General features: G+C 38.6%; 1 protein-coding gene across 1 annotated transcript in view; it reads right to left on the bottom strand.

Moving 5' to 3' along the window:
* LOC107293369 (dystrobrevin beta) overlaps positions 1-24,589 on the bottom strand; it is a 41,370-nt gene extending 16,781 nt beyond the window's left edge. The window contains exons 1-5 of the mRNA XM_029285392.1: positions 24,411-24,589; positions 21,436-21,523; positions 17,071-17,156; positions 14,713-14,826; positions 14,497-14,593 (exon numbers count right to left, since the gene is read on the bottom strand). Coding sequence (XP_029141225.1) covers positions 14,497-14,593; positions 14,713-14,826; positions 17,071-17,156; positions 21,436-21,523; positions 24,411-24,589 — 564 coding nt within the window. The remainder of the gene's footprint in view (positions 1-14,496; positions 14,594-14,712; positions 14,827-17,070; positions 17,157-21,435; positions 21,524-24,410) is intronic.
* Positions 24,590-25,220: the final 631 nt, after the last annotated feature.

Raw genomic sequence — 25,220 nt, 5'->3', positions numbered from 1 at the left:
TATTTGCTGAACAGCTGGATTTGCTTAGTTCTGATGAACCACCACTTGATTGATGGTGGCACTATAAAAATACAGGGATATCTTTGGAGGCAGATGCGGAGTTTTCCTGATGCGTAGATGAACCACTTTAATTGGCACTGCCTAATGTTTTTTTATTTGCTCATGATAAAACTGTATGGCTATGTTTGACTTTTAGGAAGAGCGGTAAGCTATCTGGAAGTCCACTTTTCAGAAGGATGTGATTTGCACTGAAAATTTTAAAATGAAATACTACCAGCAATTGTTATGCCAAAAATTTCCATAAGTTCCAACACCGTCTGGAGAAAAAATTAAGAAGAAAATATTTGGAGCTTTTCTCCAAAATGGAGTAACACAATAGTTAGAAATTGGAAATCAGTAATGGAGTTTTCTTGATCCTTGTCAGAAAGAATTATTTTCCAGCCACAAAACTTTTTAACCCCCTGTAGGAAAAGCAATCAAGCAATTTTAAAGCAATTTTAACTCATAGCATGCAATTCACTTAAGAAATTCATGACTCTGAATGCTGGGATTGTTCTTGGTTTTAAAAAGAGCCCAAGATAGTTGACCACAATGCAAAAGCAAAGAAAGACTTCTTACATTCATACACACAAAATACAATACAGCAGTTGTCTTGTACATTTTAAGAGGCTTAAAGCAGATGAACACGAGGTTAATCTACCTGTCTAATGCTCTGCCACCTTTGTTTCTACTGTTTATTTTGACTTTAAGTAGGATGACCTTCTGAGGAACAAAGTCAATCAAGTCTGAATTAGAATTTAATAGAGATTATAAAGAGCAACCATCTTTATTACAGATGTTAAGAAAAGGTGAACAATGAACAGTGAATCAGAAAGAGTGCCTAAGGCTAAACATTTTTTTCCTCTCTCTAAAGGTACTTCAAACTCCTTCTCTGCTAACACCTGCAACAAGTTCATGTGGGATTTCTCCTTAAGAAAGAAGAGACCATAATTTTAGGGCACACTTAATGCCCTTTCCCATTGCTGGAATGCTTTTGAATCATCACTGAGATGGCAGAAAAGTACCGTATATTGGCATGAAATGAACTTTCTCCATTGCTGATTCTATGCTACTATTCCTACTTACTGCTGGCCCTGACTTTTCTCCAGAAGTAACAAAACCCTTAAGACTGACTTTGGACAAGGCTGAAACAAGGAGAAAAACACTTTTAACACCAATATAGGTAAAGAGAATGTACGTTCTCAGTCATAGGCTGGGGAATGAGATAAACTTAGTGTCACGGGGACAAGAAGGAATATCAGTAATGGACAATATTGTACAATGGTTAGATGCAGGCTTAATGTAAGTGGTTAGGGCATCAGCGGTTAAAGCAGGGGTGTCAAACTGCTGGCCTGCAGACCAGTTGCATCATACGGAGGCCGCACCCACCCCAGCTCCGGCAATGCAAAAAAAGTCACGCTATGTTGCGACACGTCATGTGATGCTGTGAGTTTGACACCTGTGGGTTAAAGCATCACTATAGTTTTATGTAGTAGTTAAGGAATCAGGCTAGAAATTGGGGAACCTAATTCTGCCTTAGGCACAAAGCCAGCTAAGTGATTTTGGGCCAATCACTTTATCTCAGCCCCATAATGGCAAACCACATCTGAAATACCTTGCCAAGAAAACTCCAGGCAGGACTTGTCTGTCAGGGACTGTCTTGAAGGTACCTCCTCCCTGCCCTGCAAGTATCATTGAGACAATGCAAGATTCTAATTCATTTTCTATTCTGAAAAATAAATACTGCAAGGGGTATCCATATTAAATCTGTTTTTGTTTGCAGAGAGAGGGGCAGACAAATAATTGCAAAGAATGAATCCCTCTATAAAACTGCTCAAGCATTATTACTATTACATTGTAGATTACAACAGGTAAGATCCTCCTGGGATCCTGGGTTTTTATGCTACTTTACAAGAATCAAAACAATGTTATTATGTAATGTGGAAATGTTCTTGTTTTATATCTGGTTTTATGACTTCCATAAACCTTTAAATGTCTTTCTACACCTGGATTATGATGTTTCTTCAGAATGATAAACAATGGATAAATCTCCTGGCATGCAAATTCATGTGAGAAGATAGGAACCATCTTTTCAATCCAGAGTTAGCCAAACAACAATTGCCTGCCATTTGACTATTGACTGGTTTTATTACCAGGACATCTCAAAAACCGAGTTCTTACATTCCTAGGTGAAACAGAATAAGGTGAAGCCTCTCTTCGTAGGTTCAAGAGCAAATGTACTCCTTTAAAAAAATAGTCAATTTATATTCTACCTGTTTCTTTATTCAAAGGAGCTTAGCAAGAAATAAAAATTCTGTCAAAACACGTTCAAGAATATAGAAAATATACTGGCTCTGAAACCATCACCACTTCTGGAGGGCCCCACAAGGCAAGGGAAGAATATTTTAAATATACAAAACCTGCAGGAATTATAGTTACTCAGAATCTGTTGTTTCTCCAACTCAACCGCTTTAAGATGTATGAACTTCAACTCCCTAAATTTGAAATCAACTCATCTTAAAGTTGCTGAGGTTGAGAAACACTGACCTAGGCAATGCCCTGCTGGATTGGACCCCTGTCCATCTAGTCCAGCAGTCTATTCTCACAGTGGCTAATCAACTGCACAAGAAAGCCCACTAGTGTCCCTGCCTATGGCTTTCAGTCACTCTACCATCAAGGCCAATAGTCACTGATTGATAGATGTTGATTCTGACACATCTGCAAACTGGCTGAAGAAATAAAACCAGATGATACTATAATTCTACAGGCTCCTCCCCAGTAAGATTCAGAGAAGACCTTCTATTCATAGACAGGCAAGAGAGCTGAATCATCAAGAACACAAATGTGTTTGGAGGATAGATTGGCTCTTGCCCATCACATTCCAAGTCATTCGTGAACAAAAAACACATCTGGACATGAAACTAAAAGTAGAGTCAATCCACTACAATATTTGACAAATGCTGGCGATAGAATAGGTGAAAACACGCTCAAATGAATGAATGCTATGAAACTGATGTGATCATGGATACAAAACATCCCCACAAGAATGCAAATTGCTTCTTAGGTTAAGCTTAAGAGAAACATGTTTCGCTCCAGTTGTGCAGCTAGAAAACTGATAGGTGAAGCTTTACCTGGAAAGCCCAGATTCCAGTTGCATGTCTGAGAATTAACGGAGATCCAATATGAAATTTTTCAGGCAAGTCACATCTATCACTGAATTATGATCCCTTTCCCGTTGTATTCTCCCATCTTCAGAAAGTTTAAAGTCAACACCCTGCATTAAAGGCAACATCAATTGGTTCTAAGCTGAAATGGAATAATCTTTTTTCATGCAAAGGACTAAGCAAAACCAGCAAAATGTTTCACAGTAGCAGTGCAAAGGCTTCACTGCAAATTTGGTGCTGACCAGTGGCACATATGCTGGCTAATTGTGCTCATTTCCTGGTTCCATTCTGCAAAGCTTTTCTGAACATACAGAGACCTCTATGTCATTCACCAACCATGGCTTTGATCTGTAAATATGAATATGTTGAAGCAAAACTTTATACCTGAATTAGATCAGCCTGAAACTATGTAATTGGCTGGGCAATCTTTACTCTCATGTGGAAACTGGTCACTGTTCCTGTCTTTAAATGTTGCTCTTCCTTGTCCCTCTGTGCATCACCCAAAAAACTTCTGAGAACAATCTCCATAAAGGGGCCCGTTAAAAAGCTGGTTACTTTAGCAGCTTAATAACCTTTTCAAAGCTTTAATACCTTTTCACCTCCTTACCCCCCCAGCTAAAATCTGAAGGACTGTTATCATGGCAACAGAATGAAAGAGGCACTTCATCGGCGCACTGCTGTCTTCCGAGCGCATGGAAGGCAGCCAGGTAGCAGATGGCTGGTGTGGACTATTCCCTGCTTTCTACCGCCGCTGCTGCATGTTTAAACAAAACAAACGTCATCCTCCTCTTGGTTACTGGCTTCAGAAGAGCTGCATAGAAACACAGCAGGCAAAGGTGCTTATGTGCAGCCAGGAGAGGGGGCCGCAGCGTGCACTCCTGGCACTCTGACAGCAATGTACAGTAGAGGGAGAGAGACGTGCACCGTCCATTTCATATGTTCTATTTTGGGCCTCTGTTGGCACCGGCTACTCCCCCCCCAAAAGCACAGCTGTCTAATCAAATGCTGGAGGAAAAAGAGCAGGCAGGATCGACAAGATTACAAGGCAGAAGATTGTGTTTAATTGTTGAGAATTGCATAATTTAATTAAGTGTACCGACACACATTCAGGCCCTTGTTGCAGCGGTGATAGGAGAGCCTAGAGTTGGGGCTGCTGATACAGCAGTCTCCCTTGAATGCAGAACGAGGGAGCCCAAAATAGCTAAGATGGCGGAGTGTGTCAAAGACATAGCAGAAGGGCTTGCACGCACATGCCTGACAGAGTCCCAGCATTAATTCAAAGCAGCTATTTGGGCTGTTTGAAAGCAAAAACATGCCTCCAGACCCCTCCTCAACCTTGCTCCCCCTTCTTGAGGCTGCACGCTAAGTTCCAGGCCAGAATAAATGATTGAGGCAGCGTTCCTCTAGCACAACCCCTCCCTTGTAGAGAGGGAGTGGGACTCTGCGGCAAAGCTAACACAAATTCTACCATAATGATTAACTTCTGTGAAGGGGGAACTCTGACTGGCTAGGAACAGAGGGGGGATCCTCAGAGAAAAAGCAATCAGCATCCCCCTTTCCACAGAGCTAATTTTACAACAGTGTGGAAGGCACAATTCTTCATCCTGAAGAGCCAAAAGTGTCACTTCATCCAACCTGGGAAGAACCACAGAGCTATACAAACCTAGTCCTTGTTCCACTCATCAGTATTATTCAGAATTATCCAGAGCCAGGCTGCCTCCCTTTCCCAGTAAATAAGGCAGCACCTTTTCAGGCGAACAGAAAGAAGACACCTGTTCAAGCCAATATGGTAGTTCTACTCTTATCTAACAGGGAAGGCAACAAAGCAAAGGTATTTCCCCCAAAATGCAAATGAGTGGCTTGTATGTGTGTGGAGTGGGATATAGAACCAACTACAGTCTCCAGCAACCAGCTAGCTCACTGAAGCAGCTCCTAACCTCTGCCTCCATGACACATTTAACACCTGGAAAAATCAAATGATCCCAAACCTGTCTCCTACTGGGGGGGATCCAGCACCCTTGTCTGATCGATAATGCAATGTTCCATAAAAATGTCCAAACATTTTTTTTTTAAAAAAAAAAGCTTAAATGCACTCTTTTTTTGCCAAGGGTAGCACCATACTCAGAGAGAAGAAGTAGCAAGCAAAAGCAAGCATTCTAGGAGTATCACAGAATTACAGAATTGGAAAGGGATCTTAGAGGTCTTCTATCCTCCACCCATTCATGCAGGAAATCTTACACTATTCTGGACAAATGGCTATCCAAACTCCTCTTAAAAGAATAATAATTCTTATTATGTGATTTTAAGTTTGCCTTACAGAACTAGCAAAGCCTCTGGAAAAACAATATAGGGCAAAAACAGTACTCTTCTAGCATCTTACAGACTAACACATTTATTAAAAGCTTCTGTGGAGCAGCTTTGAAGGGTTTAAAACTGCAAGACTGTACTTTCCAGGAATCAAGAAGGACTCTCTAATTCAATGCTTTTCAACCTTTTCACAGATTGTACCACTTTTAGGATATGGCAATATCCAGTCGCCTAGCAAGGTGTCAAAAACTTGATGACCCCCCAAAAAAGGAAAAAAGTGATAAAGTACAGGTAGTCTTCGACTGACAACAGTGACTGTTCTTAGTTACTACGGCACTGAAAAAAAGTGACTTATGACCATTTTTCACACTTAAGACCGTTGCAGCATCCCCAGGGTCACGTGATTTACATTCGGATGCTTGGCAACTGATTCATATTTATGATGGTCACAATGTCCCGGGGTCATGTCACCCCCTTTGGCTACTTTCTGACAAGCAAAGTCAATGGGGAAACCAGATTCACTTAAGAACTATGTTATTAACAACTGCAGTGATTCATTTAACAAATGTGACAAGGAAAGTCATAAAATGGGATAAAACTCATTTAACAAATTTCTCACTTAGCAACATAAATTTTGGGCTCAATTGTGGTTGTAGGTTGAGGACTATCTATATACCCACTCACCACACTTTTAATGGGAAACTTGTGTTTGTTTCTTTGACATGAATCTTTGCACTGTTCTATCCCCTTCTGTCCTTCTGGTTGACTCAAGAAGCCTCTCCTCTTCTCCGTCTCTCTTTCTCCATCCCTTCTCTTTCCCCGTTGGTTTTTTTCCCCTCCCTTTCCCTCCAAAAGCTTCTTTTATATTCTTTCCTCTCACCCTTCTTTTCTCTTTGGTGTAGCTGCAGCTGTTGCCTTTCCCCAAGGCTGCCCGCAGCTTCTGGAAGCGCCAATCAGCTAGAGCCCCACAGCGATCCGGGGAGCTCAGCAGAGCCCCTGCAACACCGTAGCGCCTGCTGACTCTCCCAGAGGCCTGTGTGGCATTGCCACTGCTTCAGCTCACCCCCCTGCTATACTTTTGCACTTTTTAAATACTTTTTTTTACAGTGCTTTTCAACCTGTTGTACTCGTATCACCTGCCAGGTGCCGAAGTACCACCAGTGGTATGTGTACCACAGGTTGAAAAGCACTGCTCTAGATCTCATGAAGGGTTCTAGATGGAACCTCCACAGACTTTGATTGCTGCAGTCTATGAACCATCTTTTTAAGATGTCAACTAATGTTTTATCTTGATGTTTTTAGTAATATCATTGCAGATTAATTTAGTTGTCTAAGTAAAAGTAGTTATCCTTTCTCTGCTACACCGGGTGGACTATAATCCTCAGTTGAAGCAGCTAATGCCTGATTTGTTTAGCCAATTCCCAGGACCAATTCTTTGCAGCCAAGTTAATCTGGAAGGTAACCTTTCTGCAGACTTTAGTGTGATGAATCAGCCTTCATTGTGATTCACCATTTAGTATTTGGTTCAAAGCATATTTTCAGGTTCTAAAGGCATGATAAATAATAATCTATATAGGATATACTAGAAGACATAAGAATTAAAATAGTGAAATCTTGAAAATCCTTCCCCTCCAACCCCAACTGATTTGGGTAAGGTCTTTTTCCTAATCCAGTTTGGAAATATATGACATTCCACAAATTTCTCCCATAATCAAATCAAGTATCCCTGCCCTTTTGTTATTGGGACTTCTATTTTAGGAGGTGTAGCCAAGATGACTCATATTTTGTTGGGTATAGAATTTGAGAGTTAAAAGCCTGCTAGTGAATGGATGAGTTGGGAATCAAAGAAAAAAAAAGGCAAGCTGGGAAAGATAGCAATTCAGAAGAACAATCCTGTCTTTCATGATCTGGAAAGAAATTATGTCAAAACGTCTCAAATATGCTCCAAAAGATGGATCTTTTTATAATGTTGAATGAGTATTGGTAATACTGGAAACAAATTAATTCATCTCTGGATTTGTTAACATCACATGTGAGATTGCCTGAACAGCAAATCTTCAAGTTTTATGCATATTTTCTCTCCCAAAGAGATACATAGTATAATCTTCAGTGATTTTATGGGAATAGGACAGGCAAACACTAGTCCTGATCAGGATGACTTGGTGTGTTCTACTTAAGGAGAGTCTGCAAAGCCATTGTGAGGTGTATATTCAACATCTATAGTATAAAGTTGCTTGGATTAATTTATGTAATTGTGTAACAGGCAGTCTTGCCTCATTATCTCGGAAAAGTTTTAGCTTATTTGTCCCATGAAGTGAACAAGGCCATCAAGGTCACATTTGTTCAGTCACATTTGCTTTAAATCAATGTCCCTTCTCTGGCTGGTTACCACCACATGGGAGGTGATATATGGTTGGGCCTGTGTAATGGCGAATGCTTCTCTGAATGAGGGAGGGAGGGGTTCCTCTGGCTCTGAAAGAGGCAATAGTCCACCTTCTCTTCAAGAAGCCATTGCTGAATCCAATAAATCTAGACATTTTCATGGAAGGATGTTGAGAAGGTAGTTCACATGAAATTCCAGAGGTCCCTGGAGGAAATAGATTATCTTTTCAATTGGGTTTCAGACTGAAATTGTAGGAATCTGGATGGGAAAGAACAGTCTTCAGTTCACTCCTGGCAAGACCAAATGGCTATAGCTCTTGAGGCCTTTTGCATTTTTCATTTCTTCCATTCCAACTCTGGATGAAGATGCACTCTCCCAAGCAGAACTGGTATGCAACTTGGGGGTCCTCCTGGACTTGTAGTTCCTGTTCAAAAGGGAGGTGTTAACTGAAGCCAAGAGGGCCTTTGCACAAATGTATCTTGTGCGCTAATTCTACCCACTTCTAGCCTGGGAAATCGAATTACGGTTACTCATTTTCTGTTACCTCCTGTCTGGACTACTATAATATACATCACATGGGCTGCCCTTGAAGAATATTTGGAAGCTTCTGGTCAGGAAAAAAATAATAAACGATGAAGTCCAGGATATATAACTTCTCTGTGACTGACCTATGGAACACCATTCCCCACAGAATACAGATAGTCTGAATTCCACAAGCCTTAAAGACCTGACATTTCTACCAAGCTTTGAGCCAGGATGTTAAATGAACCTGGTTTATATGATTTGCATGTTTTTGTGTTTATTCTTCTGAGAGTTTGATATTGTTGTAATGTGATGATAGTTATTTTTTCTTTATTTGTGTCACTGTTAATATGTTAAATTGTTGTTAGTAATTTGAAATCATATGTAACATGAGCGACCATATAAGTATTTTAAATTAATTAAATCAATAAAAATAAAAATGCAAGGACCATTTTCTTTTTCTGCTTGATATGTATTTACCCTGTCCAGAGAGCAGGCAAGAGCAAATGGGCTAATGGTATTGTGTAGCAAACAAGTCTCTTTGATCTTTACCTTCATATACATTTGGCAGACGAAAAGTACCACCTTCAGTTTGGCTCTATGTTCACAGACCGTAAGAACAAATGGGCAGAATGAGAAACCATCAGACATTAGAATGCACTAGATTTGCACCAGTAGCATAGATGGAAGTTATCTTAGCTTCAAATCAGCAGAATAAACTTTTAGTTCAGGGTTTCTGGAAGTGTATTTGCTTCAGTGATCATAAGATTTATTTCCGGATATGGCAAATATGTCTAATTTTCCCAGAATCAGTTTCTAGCACCTTGTATACCTTGAAGCTTAAATCAATTCTGCCATAAACAGAGCTGCTGCAGTAATGGCTGCTTGCTTAGGAAAGAAAAAGGGCTCCCTCTGGAGTGTACTCAGAGCTAATACTGAGCTGGGTTGAAGGACATCTTGAGGAAGGAAGGCACTTGCTCCTCCTCCTGAGCCATTGAAAGTTGGAGCTTTGCTGAGCTCTTGTCAAGCTTGCAAGGGTCAGGGCCTCCAAAGCCCAGAGCAGTCATTTTTAGGCATGTATTCATGGCCATCAGGCAAATGCAAGATTCACAAAGGGGAAAAAAATTGCTATCAGAGACCTCAGGACAAAGAAAGCTACCAGAATATGCAACAGGGACTGAACCTCTAATTTCTGTCAGGTATATATATTTAAAAACCTGGAAGAAGGTCTTGTTAGTTATACTGTCAGGCTACAAATTTCATTTGATATGGGAAGTAGTTGTGTCAAGAGTTAATAAGCTCATGCTTAATAGGGAACAAAAAAGGTTGCTGAGGAATAAAGATGATAGCAAAATGCGACTCTATGCTGCTCAATTTATTTGCATCCAACCCCATCATGACAAACGCAACACCCAGTCGCTTCATGCAGAATCAAAGAAAAATGAGTGTCAAGGCTGTTAACTTACTGCCTGCTTTTGTTCTTCTTCCTATAGAGAATTGTAATTGGAACATGAGAGAGAAAAAGAAAAAAGAAAGGACAATTGTTATCTTGAAAATGCAAACACAGTTGAGTATTAGAGGGAACACCAATGTGACCTAACACTTGAAGACACAAGGAATAAGGATATAAAACACTGCCAGAGCCTGGGTTTTTTCTTGTCAGTGTCTCACACCTGGAGGATTCACGGTCCCATGAAAACACAAGAGTTTCCCAGATAAGACGTTTATAAGGGAAGTCCACAAAACAAATAATAAACACAACTAGTTGGTTTTATACCTTCTCCCCAGCAATTGTTATTCAAGGCAATTTTGTTTGATATCAGAGGTAATATACAGTATAATATATAACAAGTTGACATTGACCACCTATCACCTGCAAATATGAAGCTATCCACTTTCAAATTCCTTTCCAATCCTAATTCTAATGGTCCTGAACCTTGGTCTGAATGAATGATAAAAGATCTTGTTGGTTCAGTAAAACATTCTCAAATTCTGTGAAACCTTTAATGCTCTTAATTCATTGGACAAATGCAAAATGCCCAAATATTACTTTTAACTTTCATAATTAAACTCTCCACCTCACTATCTTCATATGTGAAAAGAAACATACAAAGAAGTGCATTGTAACACTCCAAGTCCCTCGCAGAAATGTATTCATATTCCAACCCATATGAGGGTTATAATTTAAATACTAAATCAAATAAGTATTTTTATAGATACAGTGGATCAGATTCAGATGTTAGGAACTAAAATGTTCAGAAGTATGGAAGACAAAACCTGTGAGGAAATGCTGACAGAACATGCAAAAAAGATTGAGTAGGGTCAGGACAGTAGCCTTCAAAGATCTGGTAGAAAAAGAAAATGATTTGCTGCCTGCTGTCCCAGAGGGCATGGCTGTATATAAGGTACTTAAATTATATTTCAATATATTTTCAGATTTCAATAGGTTTTTCTGTCAATAACAGCAAACCATCAGTGAAATCAATTATGTAGCGTAGGGTAGAAAATCTCTCCCCCTAAAGTTGCATGCAGCTCTCGACCTAATTTCAAAAGCCCTCTGCAAGCAATTAGTTCAGGTCTCTTGCAAAACAATCTATCCCTCCTCAAGCAGTCCCACTGGAAGAGGCACGAGAAAAGATTGTCTCATCTACATTTGGCCCTGATCCCAGCCACCCCTAGTATATAGCCCTCAACAGATTACGCTAAGAGACTGTAGTCTTGGAGACAAAAAAAATCCAATCTTCCTTAAAGTTAGAGATATAGGGCGAGTTCTTCCTCATAACAGCCTTTTAGCAGATGCTGGGATGATCTAGCTTTAGAGTTCCTGCATCAAGTAGAAACCTGGACTTATTTTTGGGGAGTCGGAAAGAAGCAATTAAATACGAGGAGAGGGAGACAACTGGAACAGGCAGTTTCAATTGATTCCTACCAACCAAAGACAAAATCTAGCACAAGAGCCATCTCAGATCTATGCTATTCCTATATGCTTTAGCAACCAAACTCATTCATCTCTCTATGCAGCAAATCCCAGATCCAGTCCCTTCAAATGTCAGATAAAAAGAGTTCAATTGAAAAAGCATGCTCCAAGAAGTGAAATAAGAAGTTCACAACACAAATGGCCAATTAGCACTGCAGTTACATTGGCCATAGGATGAGTGCAGACATGATGTACCTTGAGCAGCTTCATGAGTCCTTCCAGTTGTACCATCAGTTCCCTTCGGCTTTCCTGAAGAGCAGACATTCGTTGTTCCAATTCATCTTTCCTTTGCCTATTCAAGTTTAATAAAAGGATAATTTCATGAGTTTGTTATCTTGCTCTTTCTGTTCTGATTATCATTGCTTCTGTATTCAATATCCTAAATTAATTTGGCAGAGGTTGGTTGATTACCGCAATAGCCTTAATTCGGCCAGTAAAGTTGGATTCTGCTGGGCTTTTTCAGGTGTTGGCTGGGAAGCCTGTTCGTGTTCTAGTCTGAGGCGCTGAATTTCTTGCAGTATTTCTCTAGAAAAATAAATGTGAAATTAGTTAAACATAATTCTTCTTTTTTACTCAAATACCGCGGATATGCTTTTTGGAGTTTGAAAGGGCCAGTTAATATCCCAAAGATATCCTCCTATACATTAATAGAGTCTGAACTGGTAGGGGCTGACAAGGAAAAGGGTGTTGGAATCATGATTGACAGCTCAATAAAAAGTCACTCTTATGTGCAACTGTTATAAAAAAAGACTAATCTCATGGTTGAAACCATTAGGAAGGGAACTGGAAACAGAAATGTCTATACAATAATGTTATTATAGAAATCTATGGGCTGAGATTACATTTGCTGTATTGTGCTCAGTTCTGATCACTGCACCTTACAAAGAGTATTATAGTGTTATAAAATGTGCAAAAAGGGGCAACTAATGATTAGGAGAATGGCTCCCTACAGGGGGAGATTACAACACCTGGGGCTCTTTAGATTGGAAAAGAGAATAAAGGGATGTATAATACAGATACGTATAATCTTGCACGGTTTAGATAACATGGAAGAGTTTTTCTTCTGTTATAGTCTTAAAACTCAAGGTCATGTATTGAAAATAACTGCAAGACAAAAAAAAGGTAATATTTTCTCACATAGCGCACAATTAAATTGGAAAAACCAGGCCCAGCAATTGGGGGCAATAACATCCAAACTGAATAACTTTTAAAAGGGAGCTGAATATCAATTTATCAGTAACCATTAATATTGGCGACTGTTTCCTGCTCCCTAAAGAGGCAGTAGACATTATTATATTTTATTATATTTTATTTTTTTTATGCTGTCCATCTTTCCCATAAATGACAGTGACATTATACAGTGGTTGTTCTTAAACAGCCAGTATAACAGGTCTTTTGATTCATTCCAGGCTTGTGAGCTTCCCAAATAAAGCTAGTAGACCTTTGTGTGACACAGAATGTTATGATAATAATAATAATAGTAGTAGTAGTAGTAGTAGTAGTAGTAGTAGTAGTAATAGTAGTAGTAGTAGTAAAGTTGGAAGGCCGGCAGCCTGATCCATCAGGACTCTTTTGATGCTATATGTATCCCCTTGTTACCATAGGAACTCAAACATCCCAAGGAACAAGTACATTTATCTAAGAAAGCTTATAGGAAAATGATCACTTTTTACAGCACAGACACCCCATTAAGCATAAGATTCTGTAATGCTATAGAAAGATTATTTCTTAATACAAGAAAAACAGAAGGAAAATTAGATGTATGAACGTTACAAGCTTGTGGGGTCTTGTGCTCTAAATGTTTTGTAAAACTATTTATGGTTGCAATGTTGCATTGAAAATGGTAAATTGACGGCTGGAAGTTGCACTTAATGTTTTAGGGAGGAATAGAACAAGGTACAGTGAGTAAGGAGACAAAAATACTAGATGAGGCAGTGATCCCATCATGCAAATGGGATAATCTAAGTTCCCCCCTCCCACAAGCTTTAGGGGCATAATTTTGCTATTGTTTTAATATGTTTAGTATATTATAAGGCATATTTAAAATATATAAAGCATATTTGTTTTAAGTTTTCCATCTAAAACAGATGTGTTAAACTGGCAGCCTGCGGGCTGGATGTGTCACGTGCAGGTCACGCCCTGCTCCGCAAAGGCAAAAAACGTCACGATACGTCACAATATGTGATCGAGTTGGACACACTTGTGATCTAAAAAATGGAGCTGCCCAGAGTTGTGCTCTAAGATAGGTGGCCATACAAAACTTTTAAAGAAATAAATACAAATGGCTGAAATCATATCATCAAAGTGATTGATTTTGCACATGGCTTATCAGGAAACATGAGAAACTTGTCCCACTTATTACAATTAGTATCTAGAAGTTTTTGGCTTGGACCCCAGAAAAAAACCACCAAACCAGCTCTATCTCCCCAAAATATAGTCACCTTGAACCTGAGATGAGAAAGAAAGAAAAGAAGGAAGAAAGGAAGGAAGGAAGGAGNATTAGTTCAGGTCTCTTGCAAAACAATCTATCCCTCCTCAAGCAGTCCCACTGGAAGAGGCACGAGAAAAGATTGTCTCATCTACATTTGGCCCTGATCCCAGCCACCCCTAGTATATAGCCCTCAACAGATTACGCTAAGAGACTGTAGTCTTGGAGACAAAAAAAATCCAATCTTCCTTAAAGTTAGAGATATAGGGTGAGTTCTTCCTCATAACAGCCTTTTAGCAGATGCTGGGATGATCTAGCTTTAGAGTTCCTGCATCAAGTAGAAACCTGGACTTATTTTTGGGGAGTCGGAAAGAAGCAATTAAATACGAGGAGAGGGAGACAACTGGAACAGGCAGTTTCAATTGATTCCTACCAACCAAAGACAAAATCTAGCACAAGAGCCATCTCAGATCTATGCTATTCCTATATGCTTTAGCAACCAAACTCATTCATCTCTCTATGCAGCAAATCCCAGATCCAGTCCCTTCAAATGTCAGATAAAAAGAGTTCAATTGAAAAAGCATGCTCCAAGAACTGAAATAAGAAGTTCCCAACACAAATGGCCAATTAGCACTGCAGTTACATTGGCCATAGGATGAGTGCAGACATGATGTACCTTGAGCAGCTTCATGAGTCCTTCCAGTTGTACCATCAGTTCCCTTCGGCTTTCCTGAAGAGCAGACATTCGTTGTTCCAATTCATCTTTCCTTTGCCTATTCAAGTGTAATAAACGGATAATTTCGTGAGTTTGTTATCTTGCTCTTTCTGTTCTGATTATCACTGCTTCTGTATTCAATATCCTAAATTAATTTGGCAGAGGTTGGTTGATTACCGCAATAGCCTTAATTCAGCCAGTAAAGTTGGATTCTGCTGGGCTTTTTCAGGTGTTGGCTGGGAAGCCTGTTCGTGTTCTAGTCTGAGGCGCTGAATTTCTTGCAGTATTTCTCTAGAAAAATAAATGTGAAATTAGTTAAACACAATTCTTCTTTTTTACGCAAATACCGCGGATATGCTTTTTGGAGTTTGAAAGGGCCAGTTAATATCCCAAAGATATCCTCCTATACATTAATAGAGTCTGAACTGGTAGGGGCTGACAAGGAAAAGGGTGTTGGAATCATGATTGACAGCTTAATAAAAAAGTCACTCTTATGTGCAACTGTTATAAAAAAAAGACTAATCTCATGGTTGAAACCATTAGGAAGGGAACTGGAAACAGAAATGTCTATACAATAATGTTATTATAGAAATCTATGGGCTGAGATTACATTTGCTGTATTGTGCTCAGTTCTGATCACTGCACCTTACAAAGAGTATTATAGTGTTATAAAATGTGCAAAAAGGGGCAACTAATGATTAGGAGAATGGCTCCCTACAGGGGGAGATTACAACACCTGGGGCTCTTTAGATTGGAAAAGAGAATAAATGGATGTATAATACAGATACATATAATCTTGCACGGTTTAGATAACATGGAAGAGTTTTTCTTCTGTTATAGTCTTAAAACTCAAGGTCATGTATTGAAAATAACTGCAAGACAAAAAAAAGGTAATATTTTCTCACATAGCGCACAATTAAATTGGAAAAACCAGGCCCAGCAATTGGGGGCAATAACATCCAAACTGAATAACTTTTAAAAGGGAGCTGAATATCAATTTATCAGTAACCATTAATATTGGCGACTGTTTCCTGCTCCCTAAAGAGGCAGTAGACATTATTATATTTTATTATATTTTATTTTTTTTATGCTGCCCATCTCTCCCATAAGTGACAGTGACATTATACAGTGGTTGTTCTCAAACAGCCAGTATAACAGGTCTTTTGATTCATTCCAGGCTTGTGAGCTTCCCAAATAAAGCTAGTAGACCTTTGTGTGACACAGAATGTTATGATGATGATGATGATGATGATGATGATGATGATGATGATGATGATGATGATGATAATAATAATAATAATAATAATAATAATAATAATAATAATAATAATAATAATAATAATAATAATAAAAATAGTAGTAGTAGTAGTAGTAGTAGTAGTAGTAGTAGTAGTAGTAGTAGTAGTAGTAAAGTTGGAAGGCCGGCAGCCTGATCCAGCAGGACTCTTTTGATGCTATATGTATCCCCTTGTTACCATAGGAACTCAAACATCCCAAGGAACAAGTACATTTATCTAAGAAAGCTTATAGGAAAATGATCACTTTTTACAGCACAGACACCCCATTAAGCATAAGATTCTGTAATGCTATAGAAAGATTATTTCTTAATACAAGAAAAGCAGAAGGAAAATTAGATGTATGAACATTACAAGCTTGTGGGGTCTTGTTCTCTAAATGTTTTGTAAAACTATTTATGGTTGCAATGTTGCATTGAAAATGGTAAATTGATGGCTGGAAGTTGCACTTAATGTTTTAGGGAGGAATAGAACAAGGTACAGTGAGTAAGGAGATGAAAATACTAGATGAGGCAGTGATCCCATCATGCAAATGGGATAATCTAGGTTCCCCCCTCCCACAAGCTTTAGGGGCATAATTTTGCTATTGTTTTAATATGTTTAGTATATTATAAGGCATATTTAAAATATATAAAGCATATTTGTTTTAAGTTTTCCATCTAAAACAGATGTGTTAAACTGGCAGCCTGCGGGCTGGATGTGTCACGTGCAGGTCACGCCCTGCTCCGCAAAAGCAAAAAACGTCGCAATACGTCACAATATGTGATCGAGTTGGACACACTTGTGATCTAAAAAATGGAGCTGCCCAGAGTTGTGCTCTAAGATAGGTGGCCATACAAAACTTTTAAAGAAATAAATATAAATGGCTGAAATCATATCATCAAAGTGATTGATTTTGCACATGGCTTATCAGGAAACATGAGAAACTTGTCCCACTGATTACAATTAGTATCTAGAAGTTTTTGGCTTGGACCCCAGGAAAAAAACCACCAAACCAGCTCTATCTCTCCAAAATATAGTCACCTTGAACCTGAGATGAGAAAGAAAGAAAAGAAGGAAGAAAGGAAAGAAGGAAGAAGGAAGAAGGAAGAAGGGAAGGAAGGAAGGAAGGAAGGAAGGAAAATCAGAACTATAGTAGTAAGTGAGAAGCTCAGCCAATTAGGTAGGGATGAAGAAAGTTTGCTTCCTTAAGAGCCCATAAAAGCTGTTATTCACTCCCCCTCCCGCCCCAATATCTTACCTGTTCTTGTTTTCCAGTTCTGCTATCAGTTGCCTTTGCTGTTTGTTGGCATCAAAATTGAACCCCAGATCTATTGGTGGCCGTGTCTGGTGAAAAACAGGCAACATTTAAATAAGCTGACTCAACTCTAGAGACACACAGAGTTTAAGCTTTCATGGAAAACTCATGATAAAATTAAAAGAATTCAGAAAAAGTTGCTTGGTTCCATGCTCACATTGTTTTAGTGAGCAGTTTCTCAACATTTGGCAAGAATGGCAGGAAAAAAATGTACAATGAGAAAAACTGAATGAAGCACCTTGTTAGAAGAAATTGATATGGGGGGAGAACATGGGATAGTTGCCTTCGGGACTCTAAAATCTTCTCCTGTTGAGAATACCCCATGATCCCCGATTCAATAAACCTTCAATGCACCCTTCAGTTGTTTTGTTTTTACTGTTCTGAATTGGGATGAAGTTTTTTCCTACAGTGCCTGAATCTAAGGCAACATCAGTCCCAATTAAAAGAAGAGGATGCTTTTTTTGTAGAACTGACTAGAGTAACCTTAATCAGTTTCACACTATTTTTGTTGTCATAAATGTGAGCATTAGTAGGAAAATGTATTTTTTATTACTGTTTATTACAGTCATTTTTGAAGAATGGTCACCAATTCTATTATTCCCTAAAGTGTATATAAGAAAAGAAGGGAGGACAAATTGTGCTCCATACAGGTAAAAAAGAACCAGGAATTAAAGATTCTTTCAATCCACAAAATATTTTACCTTCTTTTGAAAAGGTTCTTTTTTCTTGGCTATGATTAGAGAATCTTTAGAAAAAAACCTTTGAGTACACTTTGACCCAATATTCCAGCATGGCTTTCAACTATACAAATCCCAGTTCCATAAAGGGTGAATTGGGCCATATCCGGTGCGACCTGATGATTTTAACCAGAGGCACTCCAGTATTAAATATTCTGATACACTGTAAAAAGCTCAAAACAGTGAGGTGTTATCACATCTGTCCAGCCATATTCTAAGTCCCAATATTTAGCCAGCCAACTACAGCCAAGTATTAGAAAAGATTATTGTTGCTCTTCCTCATGTAACAAAACGTTTTTTACAGCATTCTCTTCCCAATCACCTCAAGCAACAGCTATCATCTTCCTTAATGGCATCTCTACTGATCCATCAGTATTAAGTTTCAAGGTTGTCTTGTTACACAATGGCAATGTACACCTTTCAGTACCTGTTGGCTAAGCTGCACACATGAAAGAAACATATGTAAACATGGAACTGTTGTTGAAGCATATACAGTACACCAAGTGCAACTGGAACAGTTGTGGAAATCTAAAAGTAGTGGTGCTGCTCCTTGGAATGCAACTCGGATATACGAAGTACTGTTATTGCATGTGTGAATGGAACAGCCGTGCAAGAGAGTCGCATTATATTAAAAAGAAATGGCCACTCTGAAAGATAGGACAAAAAAATGTAGCACATGAATTATTTGTTGACCCAATAAAGATATTTGTGCTTCCACCTCACATAAAACTTTTGTGAAAGAAATGAACAAGGAAGGTGAAGGTTTTTGTTATATGAGACAGATGTTTCTAAGAATAATGGATGTCAAGATTAAGAAAGACATTTTTGTTGGTCCACAGATCAGATATATCATCCATGACAAGCAGTTCAAAGATCTGTTAATAGGGTCAGGGAAAATTGCTTGGAAAGTATTCAAGGATGTTATTGAGAATTCTTTTGGCAACTACAGAGCACTAAATTACATTCAGCTGATTGACAAATTTCTTACAGCATACAAGACCATAAAGCGCAATATATTACCAAAGATTCATTTTCTTCATTCACACTTGGACTTCTTTCCCAAAGATCTACATGGAGTCAGTGACAATCATGATGAAAGATTTCACCAGAACATTGTCACAATGGAAAAATAGTATGAGGACAACTGGAATCCATCAGTGCTCGCTGACTATTGTTGGACAATGCAGTGAGATGCATCAGACATTGAGTACAAACAAAAATCAGCAGCAAAACACTTTTAGCTCTGTTGAACTCACGCAATGTGTTGGAAACATGGGATTAAATACATTATAGTCATTAAAAGTTAAATTCTCAATATTCCTATGTGATATAGTCATTCTGAAATTATATTTGCATTCAGTTTGAAGTGATCTATCCTAGTCCCCAAAGGTTTTTCAGGAAACAAAACCTGGGGGGAAAAATCCATTATTAGCAATTAAAAATTTACTAATAATCAATTAAAATGTGATTTTTGTGGAAACACCTGTCCTTCTCTCATATCTTGATATGGGACATGGCATTTTCCATTTATATCTCTAGTTTACACAAGCAGTTGTTGCAAGCTGCACAGCAATAATTGAGCCGCTGATAAAAATAGAAAGCATTCATCTTGTTGACTCACTGAAGGACACAGATCCTCAAGAGGTGAGAAGTGGCACTCATGTTCAAGAGCATATAGAGTCACATGCAAACACCTCCCATCTCCTCATCTCAGGACACACATTGCTCAGTGACACTCAAGGCAACTAAAAACATAAATCAGTTGGAAGATGACTTTGGATGGTACTATTTCTAAACTTGCCAGCAAGAGAATGTAACAGAACAATAATAACAGAATAACAGAGTTGGAAGTGACCTTAGAAGTCTTCTAGTCCAACCCCCTGTTCAAGCAGGAAACCTTATGCGTTTAGACAAATCATTGTTCACTCTCTTCTTAAAAACCTCCAATGTTTCAGTACCTGCAAGTTCTGGAGGCAAATTATTCCACTGATTAATTGTATTGGTCAGAAATTTTCTCATTTGTTCTAGAAATGTTCTCTCCTTGATTAGTTTTCATCCATTGCTTCTTATCCTGCCTTCAGGTGCTTTGGAGAATAGCTTGACTCCCTCTTCTTTGTGGCAGCCCCTTACATATTGGAACACTGCTAGTCCTAGTCCTAGTCCTTCTTTTCATTAAACCCAATTCTTGCAACCGTTCTTCATATGTTTTAGCGTTCAATCCCCAATCATCTTATTGCTCTCCTCTGCACTCTATCTAGAGTCTCAACATTTTTTATATCAGGACTCTGACATACTATGATTTTTAATAGTACCATTCTTGTTTATTTTTCATTCTTTAAACTACGTGGACTTTTCCCTTTTTGAAAGTGTGTGCTTGTGTGTGCGTGCATGTGCGCACGTGTCTGTGCATTTTACCCATGGAGAATTCTGCAGGCTCAATACTTAGCACTGGGTTATGATGAGGAAACAGAAAAGTGGCCTTCATTATCTGATAGAACAATGGAAGCACCATGCTAGAAAGCTATGCTACATATCTCAGCCTGATATTTCAGCCTGATCTGATTTTCCTCTGACAAATAGCATATCACAACACTGCTTATTGGAGTTCATGGAATCATAGGGCTGGAAGTGACCTTGGAGGTCTTCTAGTTCAATTCCCTGCCTAAGGCAGGAGTCCTTATACCATCCTGGACAAATGATTGTCCAATTTTTCCTTGAAAATCTCCAGCAATGGAGCACCCACAACTCCGGGATGCAAGCTGTTCTGTTGATTAATCATTCTCACTATCAGGAAATTCATCCTTATGTCCAGACTGAATTTCCCTCTGATAAGCTTCCACCATTGCTTCTTGTCCTATCCTCAGATACTATGGTATAGAGAACAAATCAACCCCCTCTTCCCCGTGACAACTCTTCAAGTACTGGAAGACTGCCATCCTGTCTCCCCTGAGCCTAAACATACCTAGTTCCCTTAGTAGTTCATTGTATGAGGAAGACCCCTTGTCATCTTTGTTGTTCTTCTCGGCACTCTTTCTAGGGCCTCAGCATTTTTTTATATCGTGGTGACCAGACCTGGATGCAGTATTCCAAATGTGGTCTCATTAGTGTAATATAGAGCAGCATTATTATTTCTTGTGATTTTGATGCTATCCCTCTATTGATGCAGCCTAGAATTGCACTGGCCTTTTTGGAAGCTGCAGCACACTACTCACTCATACTTAAGTGGTGATCCATCAGGACATGAGTTCTACTTTGGGATCTATCCTGTGCATTTGCTCTGTGGCACATCACCACAAAGAGACTGCAAGGATCCTACCACATGAATGTTATTTTTATATATCAATTCATTTTAACAAACACTGTGCAATACTAGCATGAGCCACTGCTTTGCTCATGAAACCCTACACAAGAAAGATGACTTCAGGATTTCCTAGTTTAGTGCCCTTCTCCTAATTTAGTTTTCTAAGGATTTGGGAACTCATCTCACGTTTGGGATCTCATGTTTGCACCTTGATTACCAAAGAAAAGAAGATAAAAGCTCAGATGCCAAGAAATAAATTCAATTGCTCACCACATTTCCAGCTTCAGCAGCTAACCTGGCAGCATACCGAGCAATTAACCGATGCTCTTCATCCAGTCTGCTAGGACTGTCCAGGACACTGCTAAAGGAAAGAGACCTCACATTTACCAATTGGTACTTGCAATTCTAGAATATCAAATCACACCAGGAATCTAAGTGATTGTCCAACGTGGTACAGAATTAAATCAGTGTATCTTGGGAATGCATTCTCAAGCTTCATTCATGAGCCAATCATGCCCAATTTCATTTCTGCATAAAAAAGTAATAATTCATGGGAATTCCATAATTATGGCTTCTAACTGCATTTTGTTGAAAAGTGTATGTAGAACTGCAACATATTTTCCATACAGTATTTCTGGGGACTACTGCATTCATGTAGGCAAGCTCACCCTTATCATTTACTAGCTTCACTATTTCCAATATCAATTTTTTAAATTTAAGCATGGGTTTTTAAAAAACAGGTGAAAGATGTTTTAATATGAAATAGTAGAAAAAATAACATTGCACTGACTTTGTGTCACAGCATATTGATTGGGTGATTGGCTCAGAACATGAATGCACGTATCAAAACCATATTTCTTCAAAAAGGTAGAATAACATTAATAGAAATTTCATTTATAGAGTTTCTGCTATGAACCCATTATGTCCCCTAAAAAGGAAATAAGCGGGGGAGGGGAAACAAAAGAATAACATATGATGACAAAGTCATATGAACGGCTTGGAAAGACAACATGAGAAAAAAAATCATATCCAAAGTGAAGCCCTTGTATTTTAACAGGCAGAAGCATCTTATACTTTGGTTTTCAAGGACAAATGCATTAAACGTTATCAAATACTTTGGTATGCCAAAATCCGTTCAATGTGAATGGGATTTTTATGGCTGGAGAACATTAAAAATGACTACTGCTTCTAGTGAAGTTTTCATTGTGCAATTCTTCATTGCAGCCTTTAAGACAAGAAAGACAGAATAACTGCAGGTTACCACCGGACTGGTAGTAAGAGGGCAGCTATTTATCACATCAGGTGCCAAAGCAAGAAATTTCCAGCAGTCTTCTTCCTCAGATGGGTCCCAAAACAAGACAATGTTTTTCTCTATTGCTAATGGTTGCCAGGGCTGCTACGAAAACACTAACTTTTAAGAGGAATTAAATCAGAAATCTGATTAAAAGCTGCAATATGAACAGGCTTTTTTCCCCCTAGTATTTTACCCCAAGTGCAGAATCTGGGTTTTTTTTTATTGATCCATTGGTTGTGACAGGACTTGACCTACCAGTTTGGTGGCCGCCCTAGCCTAACATTGTGGGTTGAGAGAGTGACTAGGCAAAGTCATCCAGCTGGCTTGCATGCCTAATGTGGGACTAGAATTCACAGTCTCCTGGTTTCCAGCCTGGTGCCTTATTCACTAGACCTAATTGGTTTTTGTAATATGAACAGGCTGTACCATGACAAACCTGATCACATTGACAGATAGAGTTGCTTATACCAGAACAATGCCATGCCATGTATCAAAAAAGTTTTATCATTAAAATGAAAGCTTTTTAATGTCTCAATGAGCTAAAAGTAAACCCAGATCCTTTTAAGCTGAAGTCACAACAAGCTATTTATTTGATTATTGTTGTTTTATATTGTTTTTTTTTCTTTTGAAGGAAACCTGTTTATGGTGCTTCCACATTTTATGGCAGATACTTGTGGGCACATTTGAAATATTGGGCGTTAACTTTCCTAAAATGGAAGCTATCAGGGAAGTACAAGTTACAAGGCATTCATTCACCAAAAGTCAAATACTGAAATTGCCTTCCACAATCTCTTCTATTACCCTCCTGTATTCTCTACTTTTAAGAATGACTATGGAGGCCAGACACATACTTATAAATATGTTAGAAATTGGCCTCACTGATTTCCAAAATGGCAACTCCCCATTTTTAAACTATTTTTCTAATATACAGTAATACAAATAACATAACCCATTTTGGAAGGAAGATTGGACAAATCATAGCTTTATAGGACAATTTAATTAGTGCCCCTTCTAGAAATGATCTCACTCAGAGGATCAAAAGGTGCTGGGAGATATTGCATTGCCTATTTTGGCTTACTGGTTTTGTCTGTGGGAAGGAATTCTTTTCCTTATACTATTCTTTTTAAAAAGCTGTTTGGCAGCATAAGGCAACCCAACTCCATTTTTTAATCTCAAAGCATCAGGCATCTGGCACGAATGGGCAAAATCAGTGTGGCATAATATAGATGTGCACCATTCTAGTTTATCACTGGTATATTCATCCCAGGGCTATCTTTAAAGAAATCAAGAATAATTTCTGAAATTCAGGAACTTGGAAAAGACCTGGGATTACTTCTAGATAAAACTGCTAGAGCTATCCATTGGAACACATTCTCATGAATTACTCAGCTTGAACAGTAGGAATCATGATTCTCCCTATAACAACTCAGTAGTTCATCATTTGGAGCCTAGAAGAAAACATTATTCATGCTTCCCCACATTTAGGGGTTTTTAAGAAATTAAAATATTTCATAGTTGTTACATTTCATGCCCAACACCATTTATTTGCTTGAACCATCGCAAGAAGCCCAGTTAAAACTCCTCATTTTGATATTTGTTCCAAATTTCCATCGAATTGTTACAAACAGAACCTCCTTCAAAGCAATCTGGTTTGAAATCCAATGAGTGCATCCACAAACATCTCATTTTTAAATTGGCTCTTTTTTTTCTTCATAACATTTAGTCACAGACCTTTTTTTAAAAAAAAAAAACACCACGTTTTTTTAAATCAATAATCCATTTTCAAGTAAATATAGATAAAATAAAAATGATTAATCACAGACCTTCCTAACACTTGTTTTAGTGGATGGGCGCTGGGCCAACCCAGCTGCCTATATAGGGCATCCAACAAAGTTCTGAAAGGGAAAAGACCCCACACCCTTTCCACACAATCTGCTTGCCTAGCACTAACCGTGTGCTGCTTTGTAGCTGGCTCACATAGGCTGCTATCAGCACATGCTCATCACTGAGCCCATCGGAGGGGGCGAGGCTTTGCTGCAACCTAGGGATATTAAAAGCAAAGGAAGCAAAACTCAACAGAAATGAAGATGAAGCAATGAAATAATGTAAATTATTTGAGGAATATAACATGATTAAAAATAATAGTTAACATATGTAAACGTTAGAAGGCGGTAGGGGAGACGGACTTAAATAGGCAGCAGTCTCTTGTTAGAAGTAAGGGATCAACAAGACATGAAGAATGAGGTAGCCTGTCATCATATTCTTTTTCTCTCCACTTCTGAAACTGCACTATTAATTTGGAGTCTGCAATTCTGATGGGAAACTAGCAGCATCATTTCTAGAAAACAGAATATAACATGGTTCTAATTCATGGAAGAGCAAGGATGTTTATTACTTGGCAAACCCCAATTGTAACCACTCTCTTGTACTTTGTTTATATGCATTATTAGCAGATGCATTGTTCTAACAGACATACAATTAAATGATGCCCAGTCAAAACATTCTTCTTTGACAATCCTACATATTCAAATCCATATTTTGGTGTTTTCAGAGGACTATGTCATTAGGCTGAGGCATCAGATTGGCTTCCATGGTCTACCCCAAATCCTTGTCCTTTCAACAATCCATTACCTTAGTCCTCTAGACAAACTCCTGAAAAAAAAGGTCCCATTTCAACTGTAAGATAGAATATAATTCACTATTTCCATCTGGCCTCTAAAATAGAGCATAGCATGAGCGGAAAGTGGTAGAGGATGTCCAT

The sequence above is a fragment of the Protobothrops mucrosquamatus genome, unplaced genomic scaffold (assembly GCF_001527695.2).
Source record: "Protobothrops mucrosquamatus isolate PMUCROS unplaced genomic scaffold, P.Mucros_1.0 scaffold1598, whole genome shotgun sequence".
Taxonomy (NCBI): domain Eukaryota; kingdom Metazoa; phylum Chordata; class Lepidosauria; order Squamata; family Viperidae; genus Protobothrops; species Protobothrops mucrosquamatus.
Note: the sequence above shows the minus strand (reverse complement) of the source record. Positions and strands in the feature narration are given on the sequence as shown.